The following is a 14,542-nucleotide window of genomic DNA, read 5'->3' as shown; positions in this document are numbered from 1 at the left end:
ATAAATGCCAAAATCACTAGCTTTGCATCTCAACTTGAAAATGGTTGGTTGGTTGGTCTCTTCGGGCGCTCGAAAGAGGCAACGTCCATCGACCGACACCGGCAGCAATCGTGGATCGGATACGTGCCATGCATGTGACAGACGGTAAAGGTGGGAGCTGAGCGCCACCTTTGTTTTTTGTGTTTCCGTGGGATGTGAGCGCAACGCAAAAAAGAGGTTCTTTTGCCCCTTCGATGAGCCAACTTAGCTTCTTGATCGGATGAAATAAAAAAAAATATAAAGGATTTTGCTTCGGAAGAGATCAAATTTCTTTCGAGGGAAGGAAGAGACACGAATTACAAGGGGGAAAGGCCTCGAAGGGGATATCCGTCGTCCGCCCTGATGCATAGCCAGAAGAAGTGAGACTCAAAAGCCAAGAATTCCCCTTTTCCTCATCGATCTGATCGATCCGAGGTTCGCCCGCTCAATTTCTCTTGTTTATACGAATCCCGCGACTCCCGGATCTGGAAAGAAGGGGAGGGTGGTGGAAATGCCGTTAAAGAGTCTCGTCCGTGAGCTCAAGGAGATGCCGGATGGGATCGGGGGAGAAGGCGAAGGCGGCGGAGGAGCGATAACGATGGGGCACGGTCGCGAAGGTGCCCCGGAGGGTAGATGGGTGAACCTGCCGCCGGAACTGCTGTTTGATGTCATCCGCAGGGTGGAGGCAAGCGAGGCATCGTGGCCGGCGAGGAGGCATGTGCTGGCGTGCGCGGCCGTGTGCCGCTGGTGGCGTGGCATCACAAAAGAGGTGGTCAAGTCACCGGAGCAATGTGGCCGGATCACCTTTCCTCTTTCTCTCAAGCAGGTTGGCCTTGTCTGATTGCCTCGACGCTTTTAGATTCGGAGCTCGAATTGGATTTGCAACAGTCCACTGCAAATTTTTTATTACTTACTGATCATCTTCTTAATCGATCTGTGGGTTGTGTGTTCAAAATCAGCCCGGACCACGAGATCATCCGATTCAGTGCTTCGTGAGGAGGGAGAGAACGACATCCACCTTCCGTTTGTACCTGGGTCTGACCCCATGTAAGCAATTCCCTTGCATCGCTCCTTTGCTTGCTTTAATCATTGTCTGAAGTCTGAACCAAGTTGATGTCCTCAGAGAGACCTTCCTTGCACCGATCCAATCTATTCCTAGTTTTCAAACACTAGTGCATAATTGGTGTCGCATCATTTGTTCTCCGTAGCCATAGACATCAGCAACGTTGCTGTGATTTGATACAAACCCTGGTTTTACAGTCACTTTCTGACGACTGGAGCAATTTCTTTGTTAGTTCCTTCTATCGGTAGCTGCCGATGAGACGAATTAGATTTTTATTTTGTCGCTTGGGATTCGGTGCTGCCAATCTGTTCCATTACTGACGCTCGCTGGTTACGTTCCGTGATGATGATAGCGCTGCAGAGCCAGAAGGACAAGCTTTTGCTTGCAGCCCACAAGACCAGACGTGCAACTAGCACCGATTTTGTCATCTCGCTGGCCTCCGATAATTTCTCTCGAGCTAGTAACGCCTACATCGGAAGAGCGAGGCAAGTGATCTCAGCCGCTTGTTGACTCTCTCTTATCTGTGTTCCTTTTGCTTTGTTGATTCTCTGATCCATCGTCTTTTGGATCTTAACCAGGTCAAATTTCTTGGGGACCAAGTTCATGGTTTACGATAGCCAGTGTCCTCATGATGCCCCTGTTTCTTCTTCGAGCATTCCGTCAAATCCAAGGGCCCCTTCCAAGCAAGTGTCCTCGAGACATCCAGCTGGAAATTACGACGTTGCTACCGTCTCCTACGAATTTAATGTCCTTCGAACCCGAGGGCCCAGAAGAATACAATGCACCATGCACTCGATTCCAGCCTCCTCCCTCCGGGAAGGCCGGGGGGGTGTCCCGGCACCCACCAGCTTTCTCCAATCCGTCGACGAACGGCAACAACCCCTCTCGAGCTTACCAGCCGCAGAAGACGAGGAATCAGCAAGGGGTTTTCCTTCCGACGGTCCCACCGGTTCGGTCCCGCTGATTCTCAAGAACAAATCCCCGAGGTGGCACGAGCAGCTCCAATGCTGGTGCTTGGACTTCAAGGGACGAGTCACTGTGGCTTCCGTCAAGAACTTTCAGCTTGTGGCGGCCGTAGATCCTTCCTTTGGGGTGTCTCTGGCAGAGCAAGAGAAGGTTATCCTCCAATTCGGTAAGATAGGAAAGGACATCTTCACTATGGATTATCGATATCCACTCTCTGCGTTTCAGGCATTCGCAATCTGCTTGACCACCTTTGACACTAAGCCAGCATGTGAATGAATCGATATTTCTCTGTTTTATCCGAGTACTTGGTTACTCGATGGTTGGTGTATCTTAGGCGGCTGGGGTTTGTGGACTTTGAGATCTCAGAGGCGGAAGTGATTCATTCTCGTCTTCATCGTTGTCAGTCATTTCACACATGCTTTTGTCAGTCATTACACTGGAAGCAATTCATTCTCGCCGCTGCTCCAAGAACATACGCAGCGTGGCCAAATCTTTCCTCTCTCCGCTGACCAAGCAACCTAATAATCCATATCATTTGAAGAGCCTCGCGGAAATGATCGCTCCTGTGATTCATGGTAGTATTCATTCACTAAGTTCTTGAAATGACGGTCGAAGTGCGTGTGCGACCATTTTCCGACACATTTTTTGTTCGTGCATTCATGGTATTATACTTGTCTACGACTGTTCAATCAAGTGTTTTTTATCTCTTGAATCGACCAACAATCGCATGTCGATGCACTGCATTCTATGATACTGATTGTAGCACTGTAGATAGTGCTACTATCTACAGTAGCACAGCCTTCTTTACTTCCCAGTTGATCTGTGTAACACGCAGCAAATGTTTCCCTCTCCCCACAAATCGTAAGTTAGTTCTTTAGGGGAGTTATTAGACCACTAATCCCTTCAAGAACATTGATCTAAAAGTAGAAGAGAGCAGCCAAAGCTGGCTTGGGATCGTGAAGTTGGTGTGACCACAAAAATTGAGCCGAGGTGGGCAGGCAGCTCTTTGGACGTCGATATCCTTCCTTTGGAAGAAGAATAGGACGTAGGACAGCTTTCGTCAGTGAGAGTTGAGTCCACTTACGTCCATTCATGCGGAAGGACTTCCCACGGTAAAGGGAAGACTATCAAATCGTTCCATAAAGCGAAAAATAATAATAATAATAATAAAACAGAGGAGAAGATAGAAGAAACGGGGTAGGCTACGCGATCATCTCGATCCCGAACCACATCTTTTACGACTGCAAAAAGGAAACGGGATGAGGTCGCGACAACGCTACTGCTTTTTTACGCAAGTTGTGCAGGATCCATCGACGTAATCAAGATTAGTAGAATCATATAAAGACATGGCAAAGGGAATCATGCCCCTGACGTACCCTCCTCCTCGGGAAGGTATAATAAGAATCATTATTTCTTGAATGCAACTGATCTCTCTTGAGTTGCCATATACATTAATTTAATTATTAATTATGAAAACCACCCATCTACGGGACAGGACAAACAAAAATATTAGTCATCGAGCATAACGTCTCGGGGAAGCAGACTCTCAAGAGCTCCAGGGCATGCTACAACAGATCATGAAATATGAATAATTAAGTGCTCACAAAGGAATTTATAGAGCTTAAATTGCTGGAAAGTCTACATTTAGATAGGGAGACCAAAAAAAAAAAGATGAGAGAGGGACCTTTCCTCTCTCCTCCTTGAGCCTTGTGTTGTCGATGATGATGTCCCTACCTCGCACGCAGCAAAGCTCTCCCCTCCTTGTTCCTTGTCCCTTGCTCTTAAGCTCCATCTCGCGGTTCTCAAGCAAGCTGCTGCTTATAAAGATAACCCTGGCAACAGTTTCCTCATGCCGACAACAGCCCTCCAGCAAACAGTGCTGACACTATATATATACACACTCACACACACACCCGTCTTCCAATCTCCCATTCGATTCTGGAGTCCCCTCCCTCCTTCCATTCTCGAGTCATCCTCTCGGCAACGTGGCGTCGGGATCGCTCTCACGTGGCTCGACCTCCTCGTGGACTCCGCAGCAGAACAAGCTCTTCGAGCGGGCTCTCGCGGTGTACGACAAAGACACCCCGGATCGCTGGCAGAATGTGGCACGAGCCGTCGGCGGAGGGAAGACCGCCGAAGAGGTCAAGAAACACTACGAGCTGCTGCTTGAGGACCTCGAGCACATCGAGTCGGGTCGGGTGCCGTATCCAAATTACAAGTCTTCCGGCAGCCGGGACGGTGGCGCCGATGAGGAACAGAGGTAGCCGTACATCCACTTTCCACTGCTAAAGAGTGCACGGGCTTGTTTGAAGACCGGAAGAGAGTCCACTGATCCTTCTTTCTCGACCTAATTATCTTCGTGTATGGAAACCAAGATCACAGTCGCTGTTGTGCCTCATCCATGATGACGGATCCCTGCCTGCCTTGTCTTCTCCCTCGTTCCGAGACCACCTTACCCTGTTCAAGCATCATCACGAGACTAAGTCGGAACGGTTGCTATCAGCTGGGCAAAATGCCAACCGGAAAAACCAACATGGGTTCGCGCTTTGCATGACACCGAGGACATCGTCCCAACTCTACTCTGTACAAACTCCTCATCCTTGTCTGGCTCCTGTTTCATATGACGCCGAGAACTACCCTCTCTCTGCCTCGATCCAACCATGCTTGATCTCCATGTATGCCATTCTAAACTCCATCCCCCCCACCCATTCGTCGGGACAGACATGCTAAAACAATAAGAATTGCATAGATCCGATAAGATATGGATGGATGGCTACCCAAAGATCATGACTGACACAAGCTTTTTAATTAACTCGATTTTCCAAGAGCTGCATGAACGAACTGGTGGTGCTTTTAACATAGTAACTTCCCATGGCGTGGTGCCACCCGATGCCAGCCATTCTTTTTATGCATTTCACAGTGGTTTCTGATAGTTACCACACGATTTTGCAGGCGGAGGTGCCTAAAGCTCCGGTAAACCATGGATTTCAAAGCAGAATTCAATCTCTCTAGTACGAACTAGAAGACCATGGTTCTTCTTCTTCGGAGATCAAGAAACATTCGTGTGTGTCGACGGATGGAAATCGCATTGAAATTTAGTTCCACCGTTGGAAGTTTCTATCCGTGTCTTGCTTCTCGAATCGTCCAAGCCACTGGATAGATGTGTTGATGGATGAATGGAAGCAAATTAGATGTTACTCTTACGTGTTGTTGATGAAATGAATTTAAAAAAGTGTACCGAATTAGATGGGCGAAAGCACATCATAGCAGTGATGCCCCGACCCAATTATCGCACAAAAGTGTACTGATCGTCGTGCTGTTCATGTAATTGCAACACAAGCAATTTAAATTAGCCAATATTTCTCGAACAAGTCAATCAATAGTTATTTGACGAAACATTAATAAATGATATCTTGCTCCGAGAACAACCATCACACGAAGCCTCAACTCCTAACTCTTTATCTCTCTGCCCCACGCTTGGAAAGGAGACGAGCGGCGACTCACCAAGTCTCATCAAGTGCTCTTAGCAAATTTGAAAATTTATTATTATTATTATTATTATTATTATTTTTTTTTTCTGCCGGACCCGCCTTCGCCTTCGCCGATAGCCCGCGCAGGAGGGCCGTCGTCACCTCCGTTGACTCCACTGGCCCCACCCCTACACGCCTCACCCGCAACCCTCACGCAGGGTTCCGCTACTAGCGCCTGGCCCTCGTCGGACGTATCACCGTCTCAACGCGTGAGGGGCAGTGCAGGATGGCACAGGGGCCGCGCAAGGCGGTGATGTGAGGTGGAGGCGGGTCCGACAGGAGGTCATGAGCAAAATGATTTTTCGTATTTAAAAAAAAAAAGATTTTTTCTGAGTGGAAAATTTTTATACCTTAATTCAATTTAGTGGAAGATGACTGACGCCGCGCACAGAGCCAAACCGGACTAGGCTTGATAAGCGTTGACCATGCGGGAACCCAGACGAAGATCGAGTCTAATTCGAATGGACATATTAATGTAATCAAGGCCGGATATTTCTGGTTCGGGCCATGGGTTCTCGCGTGGCCCATGGGTACGCCCGGTCTACCCTACTTGGATCGTTTATAAAATGGAGCGGCTGGGGCTTCCACCGCACCCGCGCTTTCGGATCCTCCGCATCGACCGGAGAGGAAAGCGAGCTTCGGCGTCCGACGATACGGGGTGAGTTTTCGCGGCAACGATACTAATTTTGTTCTCGATTGCCTCATCAATTCGGAATGCAACGTTTGAAATGCTTGTCTGGTGTTTGGATTGTGTTCCGCCGGGAACTCGATCGGATCCTTCTTGATTCACCTGCCTTTTCCCTTGTATGTTCTTTGTGTTCGTTGGGTTGGGTTGGGTTGGATTCCCAATCTTGTTTTTATGAGGGGTGAATTATGTTTTGCTTACTTCGATATGGTGCTTTAGTTGCTTTAGGTTTTTAGGAGAATCGGAGAAGAAAAGAAACGAGTTTGATGATTGGGATTCCGATTTTTGTGATTTTAATAGAATTGGATGCAGTTATGATCGATGAATACCGGTTCTAACGATGATATTGTTGAAAGTTAGGTTTTTCCCGTGCACTAAAATGACAAATCTTCTTTGCCCGAGTAGAAGAAACATCAGAATTTTGAGGAATTCGGAGTTGGAATTTGTAACTCCTTTATATTGCTCGCTATACTGGAGTTATCACGTCATGTGTATGATGATGAGTGAGTGAGCGACTGATAAAAGGACCTTGAGTCTGTTGTAGCTAAGGTTGTATTTTGTTGCCTGCCTGACTTGTATCATTGTGAACAAGTTCACATGGAAGGCAATAATACCACTCACATTTTCAATACCGTAAGCAGCGTGTAGAATGATGACTGCCTTGTATAGGTTCTTTTGATTGTATCGACTGCAGACTTTTTAATTTTATTTGGTCCTCATGGGTTCTTATCGGTACTTGACTACTTGTCAACTTGGAACCGCCTAACATGAAAGAGATCCTGAACTTATTTTTCCTATTGGTTGATTGCATCAGAACAAAGGACAGTGATGTTGTTCTTTCAGTCTTATTCTGTGGCAAGGAGAAAATGTGCTTGTCTATGACTATAATTAAAATTAATTGAGAGTACCGTTCGTTGGGTTTGTATGGTAGAATGATGCATTTCTAGTTTGGATTCTCGTTAGCACATATAGTGGCCTACTGAAAGGAAAATGATGCAGGGCTCTAGCAAAATTTTGAATGGTTGATGTTAGATTTCGATGTGCATGATAAGAAGTGGAATTTGAAGTCACCCCAAAAAATGAAGTGATCAGCAAGGGAATTTGTTTGAGTGAAGATAGATAGATGATCTTTTAACAATCTTAAGTTCTATCACAGGAAGACTCGTGGTATGGGAGCTGGGCGCAAGCTAAAAACCCACAGGAGGAGGCAAAGATGGGCAGATAAAGCATACAAGAAAAGTCATCTTGGCAATGAGTGGAAAAAAACCCTTTGCTGGTTCTTCGCGTGCCAATGGTATTGTCCTAGAGACGATGTAAGCCATATGATGTTACTTGTTATTCTTTCTGATTTTTAATACTGTTCGATGTTGCTTATGTTTGGGGGACTGACATTAGATTGATTTCCTCTCGCATAGGCATAGAAGCTAAGCAGCCGAATTCTGCTATCCAAAAGTGTGCTAGAGTTCAGCTGATAAAGAATGGGAAGAAAATTGCAACCTTTGTTCCAAATGATGGCTGCTTAAATTTCATAGAAGAAAACGTAAGTTGGGGTTTGGTTTGCCTAGAAATTTCATGTGCGATTGATGTCTCCAAAGACTGATCTAGTGGACTTGTTATCAAAGATTTGATGTTAGGAGACATTACTGTGGTGGTCTTGCTCACACTTGTATGCACCAGTTGACACCGGTATGCGTTCCAACCAGGCACACATCGCTGAGGTTGTAAATGTTCATTCTCAGCATTGCATGACATCTCTCTCAGGATCCGCTCTGAGCATATTCTGAGTGCCCGCAAGTTCTAATGTCCTTGCTCGTCAGTACCATCTGCTTCTCACGAGTATGTCCTCCGTTTGCATTGGTTTCACAGGACGAGGTCTTGATTGCTGGATTTGGACGGAAAGGCCATGCAGACGGTGACATCCCCGGAGTACGGTTCAAGGTGGTGAAGGTTTGTGGTGTGTCCCTGTTGGCACTGTTCAAGGAAAAGGAGAAGCCTCGGTGTTGAGGCTTCGCTGAGTTTTCAGATGAATCGATCGAACTGGCTTTTGAAGAGGTTTTGTGGTTATGAATCATTGAATGCCGATCACCTATTTGATCTATTAGATCGGTTCCCTTCCATTTTAGTCTCCTTTGAAGAACCCGGTATTGATATCATTGTAGCTGATGTTGCAGCTTGCTGGCGTAACCCTTCACCATGCCTGCCAGACATCCCAAGGGTCAATTCTTCAAGGAGCTTACACGACTGAACTGACGTGAAGGATGGGATCAGGGCTGGCTCGTTCTTTCATGGTGCAGCTCAGCTCTGCTCGGCTCAGCTCCTCCTCCGTGTTCCTTGAGCTTTTCTTTTGCAGGTTGGGTTCTTCAAAGCAAAAACCAAAACTGTCGATCGTGGCCCAGTCAAAGAAGAGCACGCAGACATGATGCTCTCCGCGATCGTGAGTCCCCCCTCCCTCAAAAGATGTTATACGACTCTTTTTCGTACGAGCAGCTTCTCCGTCAAGCTTAATCCTAAAGTAACTAGTAATAAGCTAGCGTATCGTCGGTTGTAGGCTGGCATTTGTTAGTCCGACAAGCCATCTGGAATCTGGGGTTTAGCCCCCACTCCTACCGCCGTCTGCTAAAAGGGACAGAACAATGATCTCGTCCCCTTCTTTTGATCCAACATCTCAAACTCTTAAAGCTTTAAATCCCCTACAGTTGCTGGCCAGCTCCAAAGCCTCCCCATATATTCCCCCAGCTTTCTCTCCTTCCGAGCATTCAAAAGCTGGAAAGCTGGAGAAAAGAGTTCGAGAATATCATGGCTCTTGAACAAACAAAGCCCCTTCCACCTGCTTTCCATCATCCATAAGTTGGCCACATTCACAGCCATCGCCACCCACGAGACTCGACTCCCCTTTCTCCGTAGCAGGCAGGTTGCTCCTCTTGACACCGGACGCAACACAGGGAAAACATGTCGTCGCTTCCCCAGTCGACGCCGATTTCATCCTCGGACTCCAAGGGCTCGTTCGGCCCCGTCTTCATCGTACTCGGAGTGATTGCTGTGCTGGCCATCATCGCATGCGTCGCCGGACGGCTATGCGCTCGACTGATGTCGGAGCCAAAGTCTGGCTCCCGGCGCAGGCATCATCCCCGTGCTGTCAAAGATAATGACATAGAAGACGGACTCGAGTTCGACATTCCCACCCTGAAACCTGCTTCCAAGGTAGCCAACCGGGATGCACAACCCGCTTGCGACGGAGCGTCGAAATCCAGCGTCGCCACCAAGAATGCAGCGGGTGGAGTTTCCAAGGGAGCAGCAACTCATCCTGCTTCGTCGATCCAAGCCAACAAGCCAAGCGCGTGATGGAAGAAGACCTCAACTTTTGTATCATACACTATACTCACATCATACCACACCACACCACACCACATCCATGGAAGCTCTCTTCACTTGTCTTCTTGCTTCGAAGCCAAGCGCACTGTCTTGTACTTTTTTTCGACGTGGATTTGATTTCAAGGTTCGGCTCGGAGGGATCAATGCTTAACCGGATTTCCGCAGGTGGTAGATGGTATTATTATCGGTTCGGTTCCAGGGGTTGTTGTTATTATGTGTTTTGGAGGGGGTGGGGGGGGGGGGGGGGGGGGGCTTGACATGGAATTTAATTGGACGTCGAACGATTTGGTGGTGGGGTCGTCACATAAACTACTATATTCTTCATCGCTTTATGAATTATAGAAATTAAAAACGGAATAATTTTTGTCGTAGCACGTCTAGTCGGCTCTCACGGCACTTGGGACGTAAGCCACACTTTGCTTTGCTTTGCTTTGCCGGTATGGTACGATACGCCATCAAATAATTTTTGTTGGGCAAAGTACGATGTACATCTCACTCACGTGAAACGACCCAAACACATGACAACCCTTTAATAATAATAATATTATTATTATTATTCATATCATAATGATTTAGAAGCTCGGCGATCATGCGGTGCCCCTCCTCGGCATCACCAAACCCTCCTCCTCGCTTCCATCCATGGCTTCCCTCCGCACCGACATCAACATGGTTCCGGCCCGCGAACGGTCCAGTGGCGCTGCCGGGTAGTCGTCCTTATCGAAGAAGCCGAACACGTTTGGGATCAACAAGTGGAATGCTATCGCCCTCTGGGCCTGGGGTATGTGTCCGATCGCCGATGGCGCTTTGCACTTTGTATGGATTGTTTCACTTGGGGTCTTGATTCTTTTTCCGTGGATCTTTCCAATTGATTGACTGATTTGATGTCGTGGTGGATAATTGTGGGAATCACATCCTGGTCCTCTGTGACCTGCCTTTCCCCTTGTATATTTTCTTGATTTGCTCCGTCTTGGTCGCATGTTTCGGTGATTCTTTAGGTTTATGTATATGGTTGGAGTTTCAGATCTGGTTGTTCTTGGTTCTGAAATCTCCTTGCAGCAGGCGTTGAGCGCCAGCCTATACACGCGAGTGCGTCTGCCTCACGTTTTGTTACTCGTGCGATGCGAGTTCTTTTCGGCTTTCTTGTCTTGAACGATCCTCCTATATGGTTTGAACTTTCATGAAAATTTTGTATGCCGCAAATTAGTATGTTTCTCGAGAGTGTCATTTATCTCAATATCGTAACATTCTATTTTGTTGCCGAAAATTAGTGTTATTATAGGTTTCCTGTTTCGATCGAATTCGTTTGCTCACAAATATTGGTTCAGACATCAATTCGTCCCACAGTTTAACCAGCATAATTTAGAATTCTGATCGAGCCTCCGAGACCAACGCTGTTTTAGAAACATTGAATTCATTTTGGACCAAACTCTCGATGCCTAGTTAGTTAGTTAGTTAGTTAGTTACCCATCAATGTCCTGCCTGCCGAGTGAGTTTGAGTTCACTGGGGTTTTAACTCAACTGAATCTGTGATGTATCGATTTTATTTGTTCTTGCATCAACTGAATCTCTTGGCAGCATTAGAATTCTATCAAACATAGATAACGACACTATGAACTAAAAGCATACAAAAACTTCGGCATTAAATGATTAAAAATTGGTTATACATTGGTATGGTAGCATGGTTGCTTGTACATTCAGTTCCTTTGCCTGTCGGATCGAGATATATAAGAAATGGATTTGGAAAAGCTTCATTAGATCATTGTGATAGAGACTTACTTGTAAATGTTTATTGGTCTAATTTTGTCTGTCATTTTTTGTGCTTTAGTTGAAGCTGAGCCATGCGAGTGAAATTATCAGCCACAATGTATGCTGCCGCTGAAACTACATCCATAATACACAATCTGATTCTGATTTCAAAGGTTTTCTTTTTTTTTAATCTGCAAATGGTAATATAGGTGAAGACGGGATTCGATCTGAGGACCTTACGAACAACTGTCAAGGCTTAACCTAGCCAACACATTCGATTCTGGTTTGGTTTCAAAGTTGGTAAAAGTTGTTTTCTCTCTATATTTCTTTTTTTTAATCTAAGATGTTTGAACAGTTGCTTTCTATTTGTGATTTGGCAGTAGGTCCATTGAGCCAGCCAGTGAGTCATACATTCTTGTATATGTTCCAAACATCAAATGCTTCGCTGCCTCCGTCTTCTGTGCAATTCTTTCTGTTGACTCTATGCTCATCTGCTTAGGTGTTTGCAATCACGCGTTCCACTTTAATCGTATCAATGGGTGGTGGCTCAAAGCACTCCTTTTATACCACTTCCCTTCCTATGCAATTTTACTCCCTCAGACAATTGTGAGTAGCTCATTTATATATAGGACATGAATCTGCTGCTGCTGGTTAAGATCGTCAGAGCCTGTTTTTCTCGTGTGCCATTATTGGCGTCGTCGGTGTACAAGGCCACTTTTGTTTTTTTTTTTTCCGATCATCAATTGTCGTTTAACATTTGATGCCTGCGAATACTGGGTTTTCCGAGGCTGTCTTGACTGAGAGAAATAAGTAACCACTAGATTTTTCTACCCAAGATGGTATTGGAGAAACAAGGAACCCACTGGATTTACCTTGTATTTTTCTATCACAAATCTACTAACCGTCGTCGAGGCCGGTAGCTTTCTCCTGACTCGACACAAGTGTGCCTTCCAAGTGGAATCCAACTATTTGGGAGATTGCCTCTTATACTGTCCTATCCGAATCCCCGAAAACGAATAGGAAGACCACCACCATCTCCTCCTCTCCTCCAGCCGCCGCTTGCGCAATCCTTTTTCTCACATTTCAGGCGGAAGCAGCGCGAGCGATATACTACCTCTCCTTCGACTACCTCCTAATCTTCTTTGGTGACACGAGCAGATCGGTGGTGGTGCTACTGGGACACGGCGGAACACAGTCATCATCGACCATCGAGAGCAGTAGCAGATAATGGTAACATCTGAATCCGGCCGTCTCTAGTAAGACTAAGAACAGAGAACCAACCCCTCGGATTTGACATCTGAAATAATACGCTCACATCGATGGTGTCTGCGGTAAGCCAAGGGACGGTGTTGATGTCTCGCTTTGCGGGTAAGAGAATATGGGCCAAGTCGGCCCAACTCAAGCCGGTCCGGCCTGTTCGATCACACCTAAGTAGAAGCCCACTCACGAGATTGGCCGGTTCGATTTCTTGAATACGCTCACTAAAAGTAAGTATAAGAGTACAGAAACTGAAGCTTTTGACAAAATTTTTTTTTTTTTTTGGGGCCTTTTGACACCAGACGCGCGTGCGGTAAGCTTAGGAAGCAGTGCTTGTAGCCGTCTATCATGGTTCGGAACCTCCGCGCAGCCTGATTGATTGCCATCTCCTTTTGTCTGATGGACTCACAAAGCTGAGCGCGTCGTCTGGGTGATTGGACCCGATGGAGCGGAAGGAGCGGCGACAGCGACGGAGGCATCCGTTTGCGTTAGGCCGGTGGAGGCGGAAGGGGGATTTGGGTTGGACATCCGCCTTGCCATTCATCTCCTTCCCCAAGGATCAACAGCTTTCACCGGTCCTTCTCAGTCCCTCCTCTTCCTATGCCCATCTCTTCGTCTTCCGAGAAGCCCATCTTTTTTACCTTCGTCCGCCCTTCACTATCCCTCTTCTTCGCGATCCTCTATATTGACGGTGAGTCGTTACAGCTTTAGGATGGACGGCGTAGACGACGGTGGCGCTGCGGGTCGAGGTTAAGTCGAGGGAAACAGTGAACCACCAGAATCTGGTCACGGCAGTGGACGATAAGAATGTTGAACCTCAAGGATTTCGGACCAAAAATTTATTTTTGGGGCACTGTGTCGCCAAACTGGTATACGGTAAACCCACTCGAGCATGTTCGTAACCACAACGCACGGGTCGGGGTTTGGGTCGTGCTCATACGGTAGGCCACGATGGCCCGACCCAACGCGGCTTGGCCCGTCTCGCACCTGGAAGTCTAGACACCCCTCGTAAGAATAAGAACGCAGAATTTGAAGAATTTGCGCTCAAAAAACTTTTTTTTGGGCCTCTTTGCCACCTAACCGGTAATCGGTAAGTATACCTAGAGGTTTTTCGAACCAACCGTTTGTTTGTCGGGGCCGCGGAGTCATGGTCCCCACGGGTCTGGCTCGGTTGCGTTGGCATTTATTTGAGGAGGTGAGGCGCAGTCAGTTTTCTCGAGTCTGGTCACCGCAGTTAAGAATAAGAACGCAAAATTTGGTGGATTTGACGCCAAAATTTTGTTTTTTGGGCCTCTTTGTCGCCAGACACGTATGTGGTAAGCTCACTAACCGGTGAACGAACCCAGATATGTTTTACGGTTCGGAACCAAACAAGCCCACATCGCTGGGTCCTTGGGTCTGCTCAACCCGTCCGCCATCCGGGTGATCGAACCACGAGCTAAACCCAACTTTCTTTTCCCATCCCAAAATCACATATGAGTCCCAAGGCAGGCGAGGAACGAGCGGCGGTCGTAGCTAAGGATGGTGCCGACGGCGGCGAAGTTGTTGCGTTGGGCCGGTAGTGGCGGAAAGGGGAGTTGGGTTGGACGTCCACCTGATAGTATACTCCTCCTAATCTCATCTCTTCATCCTCCTCCTCCTCGGTCATCTGCCCTTCGCTACACCTCTTCTTCTCAAACAGGCTGAGGTGGAGGGTCGGGCGTAACGAAAGATCACATGGAAATACAACTTATTGGAATCTAGTCACCGTGGAGGATGACAAGAACTCGAGGATTTGGGCCAAAATGTCGTTTTTTGGGGGCACTTTGTCGCCAAACTGCAACGCGGTAAGCTCACCTCACGTGCTCGGACGCACAATTTAGGGGTCGGAGTCATCTCGACCATTCGGATCATACTAAAGTACGA

General features: G+C 47.1%; 2 protein-coding genes, 1 long non-coding RNA gene and 1 pseudogene across 4 annotated transcripts; all 4 read left to right on the top strand.

The window, feature by feature from the left end:
- The first annotated feature begins 52 nt into the window (after positions 1–52).
- LOC135606310 (tubby-like F-box protein 5) lies at positions 53–2,343 on the top strand. Its single transcript, XM_065097360.1, has 4 exons — positions 53–844; positions 978–1,065; positions 1,434–1,566; positions 1,660–2,343. The coding sequence occupies exons 1-4, from the start codon at positions 530–532 to the stop codon at positions 2,321–2,323; spliced, it is 1,200 nt and encodes a 399-aa protein (XP_064953432.1). The 5' UTR covers positions 53–529; the 3' UTR covers positions 2,324–2,343.
- A 1,587-nt stretch (positions 2,344–3,930) lies between these two features.
- On the top strand, positions 3,931–5,351 carry LOC135604872 (protein RADIALIS-like 3; the record flags this gene model as incomplete). Its single annotated transcript, XM_065094527.1, has 1 exon — positions 3,931–5,351. A coding segment is annotated over one exon (381 nt), but the record flags the coding sequence as incomplete, so codon positions are not given.
- A 2,072-nt stretch (positions 5,352–7,423) lies between these two features.
- On the top strand, positions 7,424–8,918 carry LOC135606309 (small ribosomal subunit protein uS12-like; annotated as a pseudogene).
- A 1,118-nt stretch (positions 8,919–10,036) lies between these two features.
- Positions 10,037–12,035, top strand: LOC135605097 (uncharacterized). Of its 2 annotated transcripts, XR_010484307.1 has the most exons (4): positions 10,037–10,412; positions 11,460–11,498; positions 11,590–11,676; positions 11,761–12,035. It is a non-coding gene; the product is annotated as an uncharacterized LOC135605097 (long non-coding RNA). The 2 variants fall into 2 exon arrangements; XR_010484306.1 differs by having other exon boundaries at positions 11,590–12,035.
- Positions 12,036–14,542: the final 2,507 nt, after the last annotated feature.

The sequence above is a fragment of the Musa acuminata genome, chromosome BXJ2-2 (assembly GCF_036884655.1).
Source record: "Musa acuminata AAA Group cultivar baxijiao chromosome BXJ2-2, Cavendish_Baxijiao_AAA, whole genome shotgun sequence".
In the NCBI taxonomy this organism is placed as follows: domain Eukaryota; kingdom Viridiplantae; phylum Streptophyta; class Magnoliopsida; order Zingiberales; family Musaceae; genus Musa; species Musa acuminata.
Note: the sequence above shows the minus strand (reverse complement) of the source record. Positions and strands in the feature narration are given on the sequence as shown.

Bases quoted from the DNA above. Each gene is read 5' to 3' on its own strand.
- LOC135606310 (XM_065097360.1), top strand. From the start codon at position 530: ATGCCGTTAAAGAGTCTCGTCCGTGAGCTCAAGGAGATGCCGGATGGG. The intron at 845-977 runs GTTGGCCTTGTC...GTTCAAAATCAG, and splicing joins TTCCTCTTTCTCTCAAGCAG to CCCGGACCACGAGATCATCC. The intron at 1,567-1,659 runs GCAAGTGATCTC...GATCTTAACCAG, and splicing joins GCCTACATCGGAAGAGCGAG to GTCAAATTTCTTGGGGACCA.